At 29.5% G+C, this 20,557-nt stretch overlaps 1 protein-coding gene across 1 annotated transcript in view; it reads left to right on the forward strand.

The window, feature by feature from the left end:
- Window positions 1–20,557, forward strand: part of LOC145324592 (synaptogenesis protein syg-2-like) — a 164,152-nt gene that overhangs the window by 131,506 nt on the left and 12,089 nt on the right. The window contains exons 25-28 of the mRNA XM_080167173.1: window positions 3,533–3,629; window positions 4,055–4,142; window positions 15,724–15,785; window positions 16,132–16,202. Of these exons, the coding sequence (XP_080023299.1) occupies window positions 3,533–3,629; window positions 4,055–4,142; window positions 15,724–15,785; window positions 16,132–16,202 (318 nt within the window). The remainder of the gene's footprint in view (window positions 1–3,532; window positions 3,630–4,054; window positions 4,143–15,723; window positions 15,786–16,131; window positions 16,203–20,557) is intronic.

Genomic DNA, 20,557 nt, shown 5'->3' on the forward strand with positions numbered 1-20,557 from the left:
GGTTTTTAGGACTTAATTATAGAGATGGTTCACTTATGACATTGTGCATTGTCCTAGGAATTAGTATTCCAAAAATTAAATAAATATATAACAAGAAAATTTTTCAATAATGATTAAAATCAACATATCTAAAATAGACTAAAGACATTATTTTATGGATTATAGAGGTGTTTCGCTTTCTAGAAAGGTTTAATAGCTTTAAGTTTAAGATTACCTACAAAGAAATCATTAGGTCCCATGAATACGATTCTATGACAGACAGACAAATGCCCAACAACTAGGTTGCTATAAATGCAATATTTCTTATTTCAACTAGAGGTTATATAAATGTTTTTTTTCCGGGGCAATAAATTTGATATCAATTTGAATATTATATATAGTATTCAGTCCATAAATTGCATTAAAATGTTATTTTCGAAAAGAAATACTAGAGAATCTGACAATTTAATGTAAAGTTTTGCAATTTAAATGTTTTTTTTTCTGTAGCGAATCCCAAATCTGCGTACTATGCATGCTAGAGGGATGTGGATAATCTTGTAGAGCTGTCATTCACCAATTTACTCTATCCTAACACGTAAACACTTAAAAAAATACTTTTGCGATGCGTCTCCCTTCTCCGGGGTGGGGGGAATTTTGATTTCATCATAAACGTAAAGTTTTTTTTTAACAAAATAGTCATTAGACAAATATACCTTTTAATAACAAATAGTCCAGTAGGCCAGTATACATTTTGACCAATAGTAAAATGTATTTGGCCTATTATTGGTCGCGTTTTTTCTATGACGTCATTGTTTTATTATATATATATATATAAACACAACTTTTCTTTAAAATTTTATTAGGCACTATAGGCTGCTTCTGGCATTTGATGAAAGATTATATTTTAAATTCAGAAAGTCATACTTTTCAATTAGAGAAAGATTAATTTATCCATTTTCTACCTATCCATGACTCCGTGCCTATTTCTACTTCCAAATGAAAGAGTTTAATAATTCTACATTATATTTCTTAAGAAAATATTTTCAACAGACAAACAAATACCTACAAAGCTCCACTAATAGGGAGAAAAATTCTGCAAAAAAAAGTTCAATTAAGTTATTTTAGTTATATAAGTAATTGAATATGTGTCTGTCTGTCTAAAAATGTATGCTTTAATGTTTTTCTATAACGAAAAAGTTTGCCATATGTTTAACCGATATGATTATCCTCTACAGTGAAGCTTCTTAAGGTTTCGTAAAAAGTTTTTATTGTTTTATCTCTAACTTCCCAAGAAGAAAGCCTTAAGCAAACAATTGTCATCTCACCTACATAAATCATAGCTGCTAGTTTTTAATTGAAGCTAAATACTCTAATTTTCTTTATAGAACGTTGTTAGCATTACAGACCCACCAACTAAGCAAATATATATTCAACTAACCGTTTTCTTTTTTTGTCAGAATATCAAAGCTAAAAAGTTAATAAATTTCACTCTTAATATTCACTCCCTGTGGTTCTAAGAAATATGTTGAGCACAGTTTGAGATTTTTGATATTTTCATAAAAATAAGAAGTTTTGTATTTTTCTTTATTTGTATTTTACAAAAGTTTTTTTCGGGTATTTTCCCAAAAAAAATTTGTTAGCGGTCAATTAGTCAACATTAAGAACATTTAGACTTAATAGGCGCATTTTACCAAACGCTAACTTACAAATTTACGGAAAATGCGCAAAAAATACCCTCTTTGAAGCAAAAGGAAAATTCTTTATATTATTATACTTTTACAATTTACTGTGTTTATTCTCTAGAATATATTCTTGGATGATGAATAGTTAGCTTAAAATTCAGTACAGTTTTTTTACATAGGGCTCTTTGTTGTTTGAAATTGTATCTATATGATTGTAAAAACTTTTCTTCATTTACAATGTAATTTGAACAGAAATCTAAAAACATACAAAGGACTTAATGAACAAAAGTTTAATGACCAAAGATTAAATTGACAAAAGTATAAAGACAGAATACCTAACAAAGTATAACATTATAATATCTAATAGACAAAAGTCTAGAAACATAAGAACTAATGGACAAAAGTATTAAGACCTAATGTGAAAATAGACCTAATTAAACGTATAATTTTCTTAATGCCTAACTTGTAAATAATATAATCTAACCTACCTACCTTAAGTACAATTTATACAATATCTTAATGTCTAACATTGATCATCCTAATGTTAAAAGTTAAGAATGTTGACTAATTTAATCAACAACTTTTTTCCTGTTGCATACAAGTTTTTCAGGAATATTAGCAGATGTAAATTTGCTAAAAATATGAGTTTAGAATTCTTATAATAAAGTAACAGGATGTCTGATTGATTGTCTGTACAGAAGGATCTCGCTGACTGCTGAACCGTAATGGTTCTCAATTGCAGGGTAGCTTCTCATAGGTCCCGGAAATGTTTATAACTATTTTGGGGGAGTATAACACCACCCTCCCAAGATAAATAGGGGCGTAGCCGCGAGAAAATTTAAAAAAAGACACTGAAGTATATATAAAGCAAGATTTATAATTTATCATTATTGCCACTGCCAGTTAAAAATTTCGTCTTAAAGTTAATTTTATTTGATGAGAATACAATTAAAAATAAATAATGTTTTGTAGTTTTTTTTGTCTTTATAATTTGTAAAAAAAATTGTTTCTTCAAACTTTTTGTATTATAAAGTATTCTACACAATTTAAATTTCCTTAAATCCATGAATTTTTCTCTTTTGTCAAGCAAATAGGGTTCTTAAAGCTTTCATACCCCTTTACTTTTAAATAACATGCTCGTATAGACTTTTTTGCTGTTATACCAAAATTAAGATACAACTTTAAACCCTGTATGTCATCTAAACCTAGAAGAATCAGGGACCTAAATGGATAAGACAATTACCCATAAATTGATGTACTTCCCCAATGATGATACACAAAATTCCCTCTTTTGTAGATTACAATTAATGGTTGAAACTTAAAGACACTCAACTTGGACCAACCTATCAAAATTGAATAAAAGTCCCCAAGGTTATCAAGCCAACGAATATAAAAATTTTATTATAAATCTTTAGGGACTAGTGTAATAAACAGCCCAATGTCCCATCCCTCCATGTATAAGAATGCATCTACCTACCAGAAGTTAAGAAAGTAATACTTATCCTGAATATTAGGATAATATGCATAATATAATTATCCTTTATATACATGTAAAAAGTATACAATTTTCTTTTTGTGTTGATCTTTATAATGGAAATATACTGTATCAACCTTTATCTTTCAGTTTACTATTGTATTTCTTGATCTTTAGTCTAACCGTTATGCTTTCTATATTATTTATCTATCTATCTAATCATATGTCTTTTTTTATTGTAGGACATCATATCTATCTAGCGAACAACCTATCAATCTATCTATTATAGGACCAATACTATGTACAGCAGACGGTTACCCTAGACCAGATATAAGTTGGCAGTACAATTGACATACTATCTATCTATTTTACATATCTATCTATCTGTCTATTATAGGACCAATACTATGTACAGCAGACGGGTATCCTAGACCAGATATAAGCTGGCAGTATAATGGACATACTATCAGCAACCAACCACTGCTTGAGTTCAGGTATTTGATTTGTTTTCCAGCAGTTTTTACGTTATTTAATATTCAATATTCAAATCACAGATAGTCAATTTTCAATAATTCTCTCTAATAACCAAGAACCTAAAGAGTTAAGGCAATGGTCGATAAAATGATGTACATTCCCAATGATAACAAAATTACCCCTCCTGAAGATTAACATTTGTAGTTGAAACGTTTGAACGCTCAACCTAATGACCTAACCAATTTAAATTCTCCAAAAGTCCCTAAAGTTGTTAAATCAACGAATAAGAAAACGTTATTGTAAAACTTTGGAGACCAGTGTCATAAAGAGCCTAAAGACTCCACGACCTGCCAATAACAATAATGGCCAAAATGTATTAGAACATAAACGAATCATTTTTATTTGAAAATCTTAAAAATAAAAATATTTCTTAATATATTTTTAGTGAGGGAGTGAAACGGACAATGGAAGGTGTATATACTTGTGAGGCTAGAAACCAGCATGGTCAAGCTAGCACTAAATTAAGTGTACAGGTAGATAGATAGATAAATAGATAGATAGATAGATAGATAGATAGAGTAAAGATATTAATGGAAGGTGTATATACTTGTGAGACTAGAAACCAGCATGGTCAAGCTAGCACTAAATTAAGTGTACAGGTGGGTAGATAGATAGATAGAGTGAAGATAATAATGGAAGGTGTATATACTTGAGAGGCTAGAAACCAGCATGATCAGGCTTGCACCAAATTAAGTGTACAGGTGGGTAGATAGATAGATAGAGTGAAGATAATAATGGAAGGTGTATATACTTGAGAGGCTAGAAACCAGCATGATCAGGCTTGCACCAAATTAAGTGTACAGGTGGGTAGATAGATAGATAGAGTAAAGATAATAATGGAAGGTGTATATACTTGTGAGGCTAGAAACCAGCATGGTAAGGCTAGCACTAAATTAAGTGTACAGGTAGATAGATAGATAGATAGATAGATAGATAGAGTAAAGATAATAATGGAAAGTGTATATACTTGAGAGGCTAGAAACCAGCATGGTCAAGCTAGCACTAAATTAAGTGTACAGGTAGATAGATAGATAGATAGAGTAAAGATAATAATGGAAGGTGTATATACTTGTGAGGCTAGAAACCAGCATGGCCAAGCTAGCACTAAATTAAGTGTACAGGTAGATAGATAGATAGATAGATAGAGTAAAGATAATAATGGAAGGTGTATATACTTGTGAGGCTAGAAAACAGCATGGTCAAGCTAGCACTAAATTAAGTGTACAGGTTGGTAGATAGATATATATATATATATAGATAGATAGATAGATAGATAGATAGATAGATAGATAGATATATATATAGATAGATAGATAGATAGATAGATAGAGTGAAGATAATAATGAAAGGTGTATATACTTGTGAGGCTAGAAACCAGCATGGCCAAGCTAGCACTAAATTAAGTGTACAGGTAGGTAGATAGATAGATAGATAGATAGATAGATAGAGTAAAGATATTAATGGAAGGTGTATATACTTGTGAGGCTAGAAATCAGCATGGTCAGGCTAGCACTAAATTAAGTGTACAGGTAGGTAGATAGATATATAGATAGATAGATAGATAGATAGATAGATAGATATATAGATAGATAGAGTAAAGATAATAATGGAAGGTGTATATACTTGTGAGGCTAGGAACCAGCATGGTCAAGCTAGCACTAAATTAAGTGTACAGGTTGGTAGATAGATATATATATAGATAGATAGATAGATAGATAGATAGATAGATAGAGTGAAGATGATAATGTAAGGTGTATATACTTATGAGGCTAGAAACCAGCATGGCCAAGCTAGCACTAAATTAAGTGTACAGGTGGGTAGATAGATAGATAGATATATATATAGATAGATAGATAGATAGAGTGAAGATGATAATGTAAGGTGTATATACTATTAAGGCTAGAAACCAGCATGGCCAAGCTAGCACTAAATTAAGTGTACAGGTAGGTAGATAGATAGATAGGTATATAGATAAATAGATAGATAGATAGATAGATAGATAGATAGATAGATAGATAGATAGATAGATAGATAGATAGATAGATAGATAGATAGATAGATAGACAGACAGATAGATATATAGATAGATAGATAGATAGATAGATAGATAGATAGATAGATAGATAGATAGATAGATAGATAGATAGATAGATAGATAGATAGATAGATAGATAGATAGATAGATAGATAGATAGATAGATAGATAGATAGATAGATAGATAGATAGATAGATAGATAGATAGATAGATAGATAGATAGATAGATAGATAGATAGATAGATAGAGTAAAGATAATAATGGAAGGTGTATATACTTGTGAGGCTAGAAACCAGCATGGTCAGGCTAGCACTAAATTAAGTGTACAGGTAGATAGATAGATAGATAGATAGATAGATAGATAGCTAGATAGATAGATAGATAAAGTAAAGATAATAATAGTAGGTATATATACTTGTGAGGCTAGAAACCAGCATGGTCAGGCTAGCACTAAATTAAGTGTACAGGTAGATAGATAGATAGATAGATAGATAGATAGAGTAAAGATAATAATGGAAGGTGTATATACTTGTGAGGCTAGAAATCATTATGGTCAAGCTAGCACTAAATTAAGTGTACAGGTAGATAGATAGATAGATAGATAGATAGATAGATAGATAGATAGATAGAGTAAAGATAATAATGGAAGGTGTATATACTTGTGAGGCTAGAAACCAGCATGGTCAGGCTAGCACTAAATTAAGTGTACAGGTAGATAGATAGATAGATAGATAGATAGATAGATAGATAGATAGATAGATAGCTAGATAGATAGATAGATAAAGTAAAGATAATAATAGTAGGTATATATACTTGTGAGGCTAGAAACCAGCATGGTCAAGCTAGCACTAAATTAAGTGTACAGGTAGATAGATAGATAGATAGATAGATAGATAGATAGATAGATAGATAGAGTAAAGATAATAATGGAAGGTGTATATACTTGTGAGGCTAGAAACCAGCATGGTCAGGCTAGCACTAAATTAAGTGTACAGGTAGATAGATAGATAGATAGATAGATAGATAGATAGATAGATAGATAGATAGATAGATAGATAGATAGATAGATAGATAGATAGCTAGATAGATAGATAGATAAAGTAAAGATAATAATAGTAGGTATATATACTTGTGAGGCTAAAAACCAGCATGGTCAAGCTAGCACTAAATTAAGTGTACAGGTAGATTGATAGATAGATAGATAGATAGATAGATAGATAGATAGATAGATAGATAGATAGATAGATAGATAGATAGATAGATAGATAGATAGATAGATAGATAGATAAATAGATAGATAGAGTGAAGATAATAATGGAAAGTGTATATACTTGTGAGGCTAGAAACCAGCATGGCCAAGCTAGCACTAAATTAAGTGTACAGGTAGGTAGATAGATAGATAGATAGATAGATATTAATGGAAGGTATATATACTTTTGAGGCTAGAAACCAGTATGGTCAAGCTAGCACTAAATTAAGTGTACAGGTAAATCGATAGATAGATAGATAGAGTAAAGATATTAATGGAAGGTGTATATACTTGTGAGGCTAGAAATCATCATGGTCAAGCTAGCACTAAATTAAGTGTATATATGTAAAAATGCCTATAAAACATATATTAAGTAATAATTGACTTAAAATGCATATTTTGATAAATTTTAATTGCTATTTTTTTTGTTTAGTTCCTGATGATGAGGGCAGTTTTGCCCTCGAAACGTTGAATTAATTTAAAAATTTGATGCCTTGAGTTTTTCTGTCTGAGGATTTTACATGTTGAGTCCGTTAACCATTCGTCTTACTTAAGTGTACAGGTAGATAGATAGAGTAAAGATAATAATGGAAGGTGTATATACATACTTGTGAGGCTAGAAACCAGCATGGTCAGGCTAGCACTAAATTAAGTGTACAGGTAGATAGATAGATAGATAGATAGATAGATAGAGTAAAGATAATAATGGAAGGTGTATATACTTGTGAATCTAGAAACCTGCATGTTCAAGCTAGCACTAAATTAAGTGTACAGGTAGATAGATAGATATTTAGATAGATAAATAGATATTGAAGATAAAGATGGAAGGTGGTTATATATGTGTTAAGCTTTCTTTAATTTAACAACTAAAATATTAATTATAAAGAGATACAGATGAAAACTTTTGGGAAAAATATTAACACTTCCTGAGACAACCTTGTATGCATTATCATGAATAGGATAATGGTTAAAATCTTTAATATGGATGTATTCACCCAGCCCCCCCCCCCTCATATTTTATCAAAAATAAGCAAAATAAGGACCATTAACATTTTTTTCTTCTTTATTTAGAAAGTAGTGGGGGCACCTTAGTGGGGGGTACTTAATTTTTTTTTAACAGAAAGTAGTAGGGGTACCTTAGGGGTGGTACTTTTTTTTTTTTAATTACCTCTTGTGGAAAAGCCCCTAGAGGCTAGGGGCGAAGCCGCTAGTATTTTTATATAGCGCTATAGATTTATTTCTAAATCATATTGACGGAGGGGGGGGGGCGGGTGGTAGGTTAATAATGCTCCAATGGCAGGATAAGGGATTTTACAGGATAATGTATGTACATTAGTACAAGGGTCCAATAACATGACACATTGTACAATAACATACACATATAATATGTACACAAAGTGGAGAGATAGATAACTAGAAAATCATCTTTTTTTGCCAGAAAAAAAGCATTATTAAGTTTAACCTATTGACATATGTATTAAATAATTGACAAAGGTCTTGTAAATAATCTAAATCCAAATTTTGGTCAAATTAAGTTAAAAAGTTGTTTCGTTGAGTAATGTTCTCTGATTACAAAGTAGATACCATACATTGAAAATAAATCTATAAAATGCCATGAGATCTAAAAATATATAATAAGATAAATAAAAATACATATACATAATGTTTATCAGAACAACACTGGTGCTGTCATGAGACTAAGTTGACACACACAGAATTTACCATAAAATTCATGGGATTTTCTATTTTAGATCACACTAAAATAAAAATTTTCAGTGGATTATATCAAATTTCTAGAAGATACATGTGTTTTCCCTTAGCTATTGTAAAGATAATATAACAAAATGTTATGTGATGATTCCAATGACAACTAATTTGTCCTTTTGTCTGTCCATTAGACTATTGTAGAGATAAAGATTCTGTGGGGTAAATGAGATTTTTCTTATCCTTAAATAATGTCTAAAGTAGCATGTAAAGATAATAAATCTATCAATATAGTTGTAAAACCAGACAACTATCTAGATCTACCTGTTGGGGACTTTTTTCATCTGCTAGAAAATTGCTTTTTGCTCTTTATAGCGACTTGGCTGTGTTGATATTCTTGGCTATTGGTTAATGTTCAAAAACCAAATTTAAAGTTGGCACAGCATCCACGGGGTGGGGATATACTGTTATTTAACTCCTTCCTCCTCTATTGTTTTACTCTAATGTAAATATCTCAATGACTGAGACTCTTTAACTCACTTTATCCATCCATCTGCATGGCTGTTTCGTATACCTTTTTTGCTATTTAATATACTTCGCTATGGGATTTTGTCATCCTTGTTTAAATAGACAAAGAGAGAGGTCATTTTCTTGTAAATCCCGTAAAGGTGTGTGTTATAAGGCCTAAAAATAGTAGTAGAACGATAAGGTGCTCTATATATTTGTATTCCCTATTGAATAGAACAATAGGGAAATTTTTTTTTTTTTTTTGATAATCGTACCTGGAATATCTTTAAAAAATACGAAATTTCTATCAAACGCTTTGTTTGGCTCAAACTGACAAAAATTTAAAAAAAATATAATTATAATAATAATGTTTTCTATAGGTACAAGGTAAAGGTTAAGAACAATCTATACCATTAAACAAAGGAAGAAGTCATTCTTTACAGGTTGATTTATTATAATTATATTTTTTTTTATTTGTGACAGTTTGAGCCAAACAAAGCGTTTGATAGAAATTTATGGATATTCCAGGTACGGTTATCAAAAAAAAAAAATAAATTTCTTCCCTATTGTTCTATTCAATAGGAAATACAAATATATAGAGCACCTTATCGTTCTACTACTATTTTTAGGCCTTATAACACACACCTTTACGGGATATACTAGAAAATGACCTCCCTCTTTGTAAATTGCTAATCAGATTAATCTGAGACAGATGTGTTCTTGGGTAAATGACATGACAGCATTAGACTTTTACAATATCCTTTCATACAAGTAAACATATATAGACTATAGGCATACATATTTATAGTCTCAAAATCGTATGATGGACAGCTTTCCGCGTTTATTAAAATAAAAATTACAAGATCGAGACCATTTTTGTTAGCCCTAGGAACCAAAGACCCAGGCTAAAAAATTGGTTTTAACTTTTTTATTTTTATTTCAATATTCTTGGAAAGCTGTCTGTAATGCGATGCTATACATGATTTTACAGTTTGGCTGAGAACTCGTTCTAATCCAGTGTATATCAATTGGTTTCGAAGCCACACTGGAAATTTATTATTGTCCTTGTTATATTTTCACCATTAACTATTACATTTAACCCTGAACAATCAAACCACACACAAACACACACATACTTGTTTGCAATAACTAACGCTTACTACATATTTCTGTAGTGTTTTTACAATCGCAAAATCAAACACAGGCTATTGCGTATGGCAAAGTTTTGATATTAATTGAAGCAACGCGTGGGAAGAAACAATTTCGCTGTTCTAAAAAATTGCTATTTCAATGATTTAATAATGTATACATTTTGTGAAATTGATGGAACAATAACACACTTACACACTAAGACAAAACATTTTCTAGATTATTGATATCATTATTTCTCTTTTCCAAGAAGGAAGAAGACAATGACCTGTTTATTACACTGGTCGTTTGATTTAATTGAGTGTCCAAACGTTTCACCCACTATTTTTTTTATTCATAAAGGGTAATTTTGTTTATTATGATTGGGCGATGTATATCAATTTTTCGACCATTGTATTATCCCTTTATATCCCTGATTCCTTCTTCTCTAACAAATACATTATCTATGTATCCACTACATGTATAAGCACAAGGACAACCATATAGAAAAAACAAGAATGACAACATCCATAAAAGCGAAGTTCTAAAATCAGAAGGAAGGACAAACAAACAATAACTCTTGCAGAGTGTCAGAACTTAATAAGCAGAACATTAATTTCTAAGTCTAAACGAAATCGTATATTAGTTGCAAAATTGAATAAATATCGCAAATAGTAAAAGAACAATCGGACGCACGGACTTTCTGGTTACGATGATAGATTTGCTACGCTTACTAATTTATATTAGTTTCATAAAAAATGTCATACAATTTATCCTTATAGCCATAGGTAAATAATTTCATAATAAACAAAAACTATTTGTAATGATGTTTTATACAAAAGGACCAAATAAGATTTAAACAGAATATTTTTAAGTAATTTTCCTCCTAGTTTTATATATATTTCTTTGTAAAAGTCAAACTGTCATTAATTAAGCTAATTATGATCATTTAGTAGAGATTGCTTTTGTATACTGTATAAACTGTTAGATCATGGAAAGAAAACGAATCACGGGTATTCACAGTAGCTGTTCTCCTATTTATAGCCCCTGCAGGGAGCTCTAACCGTGCAAAGCAATCATTAACATTTACCTAACCTAAAATAACCTATAAGAAGCTACTGTCAAAATACAACGAAACCCGCTACTTCGTTTTCTTTCAATAATACAAAATGTAACTTAATTTCTTTTAAAATCTCAAAAGATTCAATAACATTTTAAGTACACTCGCATTTTTAAAAACATATTTTTGAATAATTATCTAAGTCCATTATCAAGTTGAAAGTCACAATTGGAAGATTTTTAAAGCCAAGGAGAAATATTTACATAATAGCACAATTTCAGGCATTACTAAGCATAAAATCTGTAGTTATATTACAATATATAAGACCACAGAACCTATACATTATCTATGTAGTTGTTTTATCAGATCCGCATAGTTCTAAGATTTCATGTTAATAACTTAAAACTAGATACAATTAGATTTTCTGCTTTTATAGATAGACAGCTAAAATCTTATCGAAGGTTCTCAAACTTTCTATTTTTTGTTATGATAATTCAATCTGCTCTATAATTACCTTTGTTTGTTTGTCCAAACATTGTTTTTTTTAAGTTTGATACTTATAAATGTTATCATAGTTGTTTTTTTCCCTACATTTTTGGAATATTAAGGGGTTAAGTAAATTTACCAGTTATGATGCTGTGGTAATAAATTTGATGTATTTTCTCTTACGCCTTTTTCAAGCTAGTTAGTTTTAAGGAATGTCCGATAAACTTAAGTCAATAAATCATCTAATTAATAAAATGACAACTTAAGATGGACATTTAGAATATCTTAAAGTTATAGCTGCTCTATTAAAAGACAGGTTTAATTGCGGATTTGATATGACACTACTATTGAATGTAATTAATTATGCATGTTAGATGCAAATTATATTATATACTGCTACTAACTACACAGGAATACTTTTTAAATGTAATAATTATACAAAAGTGGAAATTTGTATAGTAGTTTTACCCAAGGCACATGACGCTAGAAAACCCTGCAAGGTCCATTAGCTTTACAAAGCAGTGACTTTTTCTTAAAGTATGACTGCATTTTTGGCGGAGGGTAATACATTTTGACAAGAAAAACATTCATCGTATTTCTGGGAGTTGTAGAAATGGCAACGCTCCATTAAAAGTTGATGCAATTCTAAATTATTTTTAGACAATAAAATCTATATGTGATACATATTTATTAAAAGTATAAACTATTCATAATTTAAAGAAAAGGTTATCGGAAAATGTTTTCTTATATTAATGACAAGAAAAAAGATACTTGGATCTTACATGAGATTAATAACTTTAATGATAAGCTATTTTTATACCAATAGCACTTCCCTTACACATTAGCATTATATTCTTTTGTATTACTAGTTCATGAAATTCTTTGAACTATACTAAAGAAACATTCTTCCTGATATTTTGAACTACTTTTAAAGATAAAAAAATCTTCCAAAATACAACAAAAATCTTTGAAACTTACGATGGTCTTTATCTCTATCCCTTCTTGGAACTGGGAAGCCAAGGATTAAGATTGTGAATCTAAAAGAAAAGAATCTGAAGGATGTTTTCATAGATATTTGGTAACATAAGTGTGACAGTAGGAGTACTAGATAAACCTGCCATATAGTCTACTGTGATATATAATTGCAAAGTATCTTTGGAAACTATTCTAGGATTTGTTCTTACTAATGGAGTTGGATTGCATTGCTTGTACAAATGGTCAAATACTTGTGGATAAAGCACAATAGAAAAAGTATGTCCAATATTATTTTTAGTAAGCAATTGTTTGAATTTGGTTTTGACATGAAAAAAATACCACATCAAATTGCTTGATTTCTGATTTATTTATGTTGTATGTTTTGGGTAAAAATCCTAATTCGGTATACATTTCTTGTTGAAAATTGTATCTTCAATTTATTTAATGAAATATATTCAATATCATGACTATTTGTTCACAATCAATATATCCTTTACATTCCATCTTGCAGATTTTGAGAGTAATGTCCCTTTTCTAACAGATAGTAATAGTAATTAATAAGGATTAGTATCAAATGATTTCAAAGTACCTAGAGTAAAAGTTAAGTATATTTGGAAATTTAATATGTTGTATAATGTATAATTGAACTGTAAAGATTACTTTGATGCTTTAGTTTTTAATAGATTTTGAGAATTTTATTGCATTATGAATACATTATACTTTAACGTCTTATAAAGAGTTATTTAAATAGTAGAATAAAAACAAAAAATAGGAATTGGTTGTTGTGGTCTTTTATTAATTTTATTGAAGCAATAAGTTATTAATTTTTGACAATTATTTTAGTTAGTATTTGAATTTTCATATTTTTGATAGACCTTTGAAAAGTTTTGATTAGAAGGCCAGGGGGGTTGGTGCTTGAACAGGCACTTTTAGGAAAAGATCCTACTGTGCTACCTAAAAGAGTAAAACATTAATATGTCAGACATGATATCATCTCAACAATAATAATAAATTTTTTTCTCTCTTTCCAATTATTATATCTTTCATGTATCTAAAGATTTTTCTTACAGGATGTTTCAAAAGTAAATATGTTAGGTTTTTTTATTGATTGGGTTGAATTCACCAGAATATTTTTTTTTATTATTACCTCCTTAGAAAAAAGTAACATGATCTGTGTGGTTTACTTAATGATCTCAATAACCTCTGAACCGATAGTTTATCCTTTAAGATGTAGCTTCGCATAGTTCCTAGAAAGGTTTATAACTTTTATGAAAATAAATTGACCCTAGAAAAAAACTTACCACCTACCCTCCCCCCCCCCCACAAAAAAAAAGATTATGTTTTAAAATTTTTCTTTTATTAAATAAAATTTCATATTGTATGGGTATCATTTGTTGTAGAATATTGTACAATATATCATACTGATACACCCTGTATTGTATGGGTATGATTTTTTGTAGAATATTGTGCAATATCATAATCAATATATTATACTGATAAACCCTGTATTGTATGGGTATGATTTGTAGTAGAATAGTATACAATATCATATACAATATATTATACTGATACACCCTGTATTGTATGGGTATGTTTTGTTGTAGAATATTGTACAATATCATATATAATATATTATACTGCTACATCCTGTAGTGTATGGGTATGATTTGTTGTGGATTATTGTACCATATTATATACAATATATCATAATATTACATTCTGTATTGTAGGGATATGTTTTGTTGTAAAAAAAAGTGCATTATCATATACAATATATTATTCTTTTACACCCTGTATTGTATGGGTACAATTTGTTGTAGAATATTGAACAATGTCATATATAATATATTATACTGGTACACCCTGTATTTATGGGTATGATTTGTTGTAGAATATTATACAATATCATATACAATATATTATACTGCTACACCCTGTATTGTATGGGTATGATTTGTTGTAGAATATTGTACAATATCATATACAATGTATTCTTATGCATTTATGGACAGGCATAGATATTCAGCAATTCTAACCATAAATTGTTCTGTTTATTATCTTTTCAACTTCCGGCTAATAACACAATACTATTTAGTACAATGTTTTCAACTATCATAAAATATTTTTTTTATTACAGCAATGATCTTTTCCTGTACTTTCCTTCCTAAGTAGCATGTGACATGTGATAAGGTTTTTATATTCAGATGTATTATTTGACACCTCACACTGTGCCCTCAGACAAAGAACGTTTAATGTTTCACCTACTCTAAAATCTAAAATCAACCTTCCTTCTTCAGAATTTATAAGTTTCTAGTACTTGAAAAATCTTTAATAACTATTACATAATTTACATAATTTCAAATTCAATAGGTCTGTTACAACTTTGTTTATTTAAAAACACAATGTAACTTATCATATTCAGAACACTTATCTTCTTAATAAGAAGGATTTTGAGATTATTATTAAGTAAAAAAAAACATTAAGATGAAAGATTAGTTTTTGTTAGAATTGAAAAAAGTACAAAATTGAAAATTGTAATGGGTGAAAAAATGGTTTATTTAAAACTGCCTCAAAAAATAAGGGATAAATACATTTTTTTAGACCTTTAAGACATCATATGAGATAAGAACGCAACCATATATACATAAAAAAAACGTAAAACTTTTTTTTTATGTCAGGCGCATGACATTAATAATAAATATAGAAGTAATGTCTTGGCCTATAAATAGGCCAAGACATTTTCATGCACAGCTACGAATTCTGGATAAGGTTGTGTATTCAAACGGTTTGTCGTCTAGAGGGTTTTACCTAAGCCTATACCTATAACCTATAGTTCACTGGTTAGATTCTCATACATACAGACTAAAGAGTTGATTTGCTTCAGAAAATGATTATTTAAATTATTTCAGGTTGTATATCCGCCAACATGTACACTACATTCTACAATCGTAAATACTGTGATAAAAATAAGGTAAAACTTGCATTTTTTTCTATATTTTTTTATTATTAAAGCGTCCCTATTTTGAATTTAAATGATCAAATTATTAAATTGCCAAATCAAAAAAATTTTGTTGTATTTTTTTTATTTATAATCCATTCTCCAAAGTACATCAATTATCGCTTTTAACAACAAAATGAAAGATCAAAAAAAATCCATTAATATCTTTGTTTACCTCGACTAATAAGGCAAAGGCACTCTGAAAGGCAAAGAGCTCTTTTAAATTACAATAGTACATACTTTTGCCAATGTTTATGGCCTTTGTTTGTTCGTTATTTTTGACTTTTGAGAATAATTGATTTGTTTACAAATTTTTTAGATGTGATGGGGTAGGTGCTCCTAGCCAGTTCTTTTACAAATGGGAGCAAGCTAACAAAACTTTACAAACAGGTAATTCAGTTGACTAGATGTGCCTTTTCAAGGGCTAATTCATTCCAATTTAATGTTCCATATTTGCTTTATAGGAATAACTAGTGGCTGCGCCCCTAGCATCTAGGGGCTCTATAATCAAAGTGATATAGATGGGCAAAAAATAGCCTAAAACCACATTAGGACCTTTAAGAAGCTGTACTGTTAAGGAGAACCATATATGTTCGTTAGTTAGCAAGATCCTTCGCTACAGACAGAAAAAAGCTTAGTACTTTATATAATAGGATATAATAGAGGAAAAACACCTAAAATATTTTTTTAATACTGTTACACCTTAGAATATGTTCCTGATCAAGGATGATATTGTTATTATAAAATCGTTCCATGAAAATGATATCCCAAATATTGCAGACAACTAACCCTTTGATTACATGACCTTTTCTTATTTTTAACTTTACATTAAAATGAAAAGCGCCTCCACTAATCTTACATTAGAGTAAAACACTAGAGGGAGAAAGGGTTAAATAACTGTATCTCCCCATCGCAATCGTCTTGTGCAACCTTCCTATTGGGTCATTGATAATCAACCAATAGTATCGCTTATATTAACACAATTAAGTAGCAGACAATTATTTAGAAGCAGACGAAAGGGGTCTTTGAAAAATGAAGGGAGGTAGTTGTCTTTATATACATCTATACTATAGATCTGTTAATCTTACAATGAATGCATTTGATATAGCAGCAGTATATTGGACCTTTAACTGAAGTGGTTTGCTCAGAGATTCTAACCCTTAACCACTCCGACGATAAGCTGATGCGCTACGTGTTCTCATTCCTTTGAATTGTGTCTAGCCTCTTTTAGAGTGACTTAAACGCAACACGACAAAAACACCTAATAAAAATAGCTTCACTACTGCAAAAGGAAAATATGTTCATTTGTTATTCATATATTTATTCCTTTTTGGTTAGAAAAAGTGCATAAGAAAGCTTAATGCTCGTTTTTGTTGCAATTTATAAATTATATGAATATATGAATGAATATATATTTTCGAATCTACATTTAATAAGATTACAATTTTATAAAAAAAATTACAATTTATATTACATGCAGACCATGGTCAACACCCTCCTATGATATGCTTCAATCAGTGGAGTCTTACAGTTGACCAGGTTCGAATTTACAGGGCTACAGTTTAAAGTGCTTTGAAGCTACACCAAGCTTAAGAAAACCAGCAGGCTTCCTATGAGATGAGAAAAGGAAGGCTGATATAAACCTACTTTTGCTGATAATTTCATTTTTTTATTGTGTTAGAGTATTTTTTAGTTAAGTCAAGTTTTTTTGATGTAGGTCTATATTTTTGCATATTTTTTACTTTAAAAGTGTATTATTTTATAGTGTATTTTTAAAGTGTAATTTTTTTGTAAAGTATTTTTTTTTTAGTGTTTATTTTTAGTTGTTATTTCATTTAAAATGAATTATTATATATGAAAATAAAGAAATATTTAACATTTTTATTAAGGAAAGGATACAAGGATAATTGTATGCATATATAAATGTTTAATTTGTAGGATGGAGCTTTTAAGAATTTTAAGGAAGACATTGAAAGTAGGACAAAAATTCTAACTTTAATTAAACATGCAATTTTAAGTTTGAGCTATCAACATTTAACAACAATGTCGATAGATTTATGATCAAATAAACAAAATTACAGTTCCTATAGATTGGTGGAAATGTTTGAACACTACTAATTTGTAACAACCAACCAAGATTTAATCAACCAAGTTCTCAATTTTTTAAAGCCACTGATTGAGAAATCATGTTTTTAAAACTTTGGTTACAGAAGGAATTTGGAGATAATTTTTGAACACCTATGGGGATATAACTTACAAGCAATAGGCGCAAATCTATTTTATGTTATGGCTTTAAATAGGATTTTAATGTTTTGATATTTTAAAATCTGTTTTACGTCATCAATAATCAACTTTTCCCATCTTTTTAGAAGCATTGCTTCTCTATAACTTTATTGTACGCTTTCAATTTCATAATGTAAAAATATATACTACGAATTAACAATTTTGACTTGATAAAAGATTGTGTCATTACTGGGATCTAAAGGCATAAGACAATTGCCGATAAATTGATGTATATCTTCAATGATGATATTTACATAAATTTACCCATTGTGTCAATGAAAAAGAAAACGTTATTTTAATTTTTTTGGGACTAGTGTAATAAACAGTCCATTGCTCTCTTTCTCTCTGTTATGTAGCGTAGTTATGAATATTCAGTTTCTTGTTAAGTTTCATTATCTCATATCTTTTAAGCAAATCCATTTCCTCTTTGCTTTATTCTAGTCCCAAGAGAACAACACAGGAATAAAGAAAGAAGAACCTTTACTGAATATATCCTTTGCAGATTCTAATCCTTTTAATATGTATGTGTGTACCGAAGGATCTCGCTAACCGCCTTCTTGATATTTTTAATTAAATAGCAGATCTTAAAATAGATTTAAAAAAACATTTTACGTGCAATTAGAGGCCTCAAGGAACGCTTGTAATATAACACTAAAAACATCTTTTTAATACCTTAATTAATCAATTGGTAGCATCTTTATTGATCTATTCATTCTAACTCATTTCTGACATTAAGAGCAGAGCCACTGTTTAATTAATTAACTATTTAGTCATAATAGATAATATAAATTTCCTTTTATGTTTATGTTTTTTAACCGTTTGAAGTCTAAATACATTTAAACGCCAAATGTATTTTATAACAAAGTAGGCCAGAGGATATTTTTTGTCTCATTAAAACCAACTAAATACATATAAGTACCTAAAAGATATATTCTCACATATTGTATTTTGATTCTATTTATTAATGATGATTGTTTTGTTATGTAGGAACTCCTAGTTTATGAATATTTAATAAAGAATAAAAGGCTGAGATTTCATTAAGTATTCTTCTTCTTTTTATGACGTTTTCTACACCATACTTAATTTCTTATACTAATGGATATATTATTATTTGGATCTTACAACAGATATTCATGTTCTCAAATAAAGTGAAACACGCAGCGGGCTAAATGCCCCCTTTTCCAACACACACTGCTTTCCCACTTGAGGAACGAAATGACCAATAAATGAGTTCCATGCTAGCAAGCTAAATTGACGACAATTTTTCCCCTACCATAATATTATTATCCACGTACATTCTAAATTCATTCTCATACTATTTACATTGATATTAATTTGTTTAGTGAGATCTCGGAACCAGAATCATTATATTTTTCTTGGGTTTTTTTGAGCTTATTATAAGGGGCACTAGAAAGTCCATTGAATGTTGAACGTAAAATTGTATCCATATTAATTCCTGTTTACGGGATGGAGACCCAGTGGCGACTTTCAATTGGGTCTTTGAATATCAGCCAATAGCGTAGGGAATATTAACATAGCTCTAGTCTCTACAAAAGAGCAGAAAGCAATTTACTAGCAGACGAAAAAAGGTCCTCAAGTATGAGGCAGTTAGTTATCTGGGTTATTTTTAATAAAAAGATGCCTAATCTTTTATAGCAAATTAAAACACCAGAAGAATCTAAATTATAAAAATACAAATTTTAGCAGATTTATAAAAGTATCTATCTACAAAATATTTAAGAATGACTATATAAGATAGATGTGTAATACAACTTGTTAATAGATGTTTGAATTCATTTACAAACAACCATGGAGGGAGGGAACATTGGGCAATTTATTGCACTAATAATCTATAATAACGTTTTCTTATTCGTTATTTGAACAACTTTGGGGACTTTTACTGAATTTTAATTGGTTGGTTTATTAAATTGAGTGTCTAAACATTTCAACCTTTAATTGAAATCTAAAGAATAGGTAATTTTGTGTATCTTCATTGGGGATCAATTCATCGGTCATTGTCTTATCCCTTTAGATTCCTGACAAACAACAGTTTACTGTTTGCTTGTTCTACTTTACAAACTTTACCCACAAAGTGTTCAGTCAAAAGTTGTAATAATAATAAAATAGCAAAGGTAACAAATTTCAAAAAATGCAAGAAACATAAAATTAACATTTGTACAAATCACTTTAAAAATACCATTTTACTCTTTCTATCCTAGTATAATTTCAAGGAGGTCTGAAATAGTTTGTATTCATGATTTAGCTTTCAGGGATGTAAAGGGATAAGACAATGACCGATAAATTGATGTACATCACCAATGATGATACCCAAAATTAACAATTCTGTAGATTACAATTAGCGGTTGAAATTTTCGGACACTCAATTTAAAAAACCAACCAATCAAATATAGTAAAATTGTCCAAAATTGTTAGGCCAACGAATAAGAAAACGTTATAATAAA

Source organism: Acartia tonsa, chromosome 7 (genome assembly GCF_053477335.1).
Source record: "Acartia tonsa isolate MP-2025a chromosome 7, ASM5347733v1, whole genome shotgun sequence".
NCBI lineage: Eukaryota > Metazoa > Arthropoda > Copepoda > Calanoida > Acartiidae > Acartia > Acartia tonsa.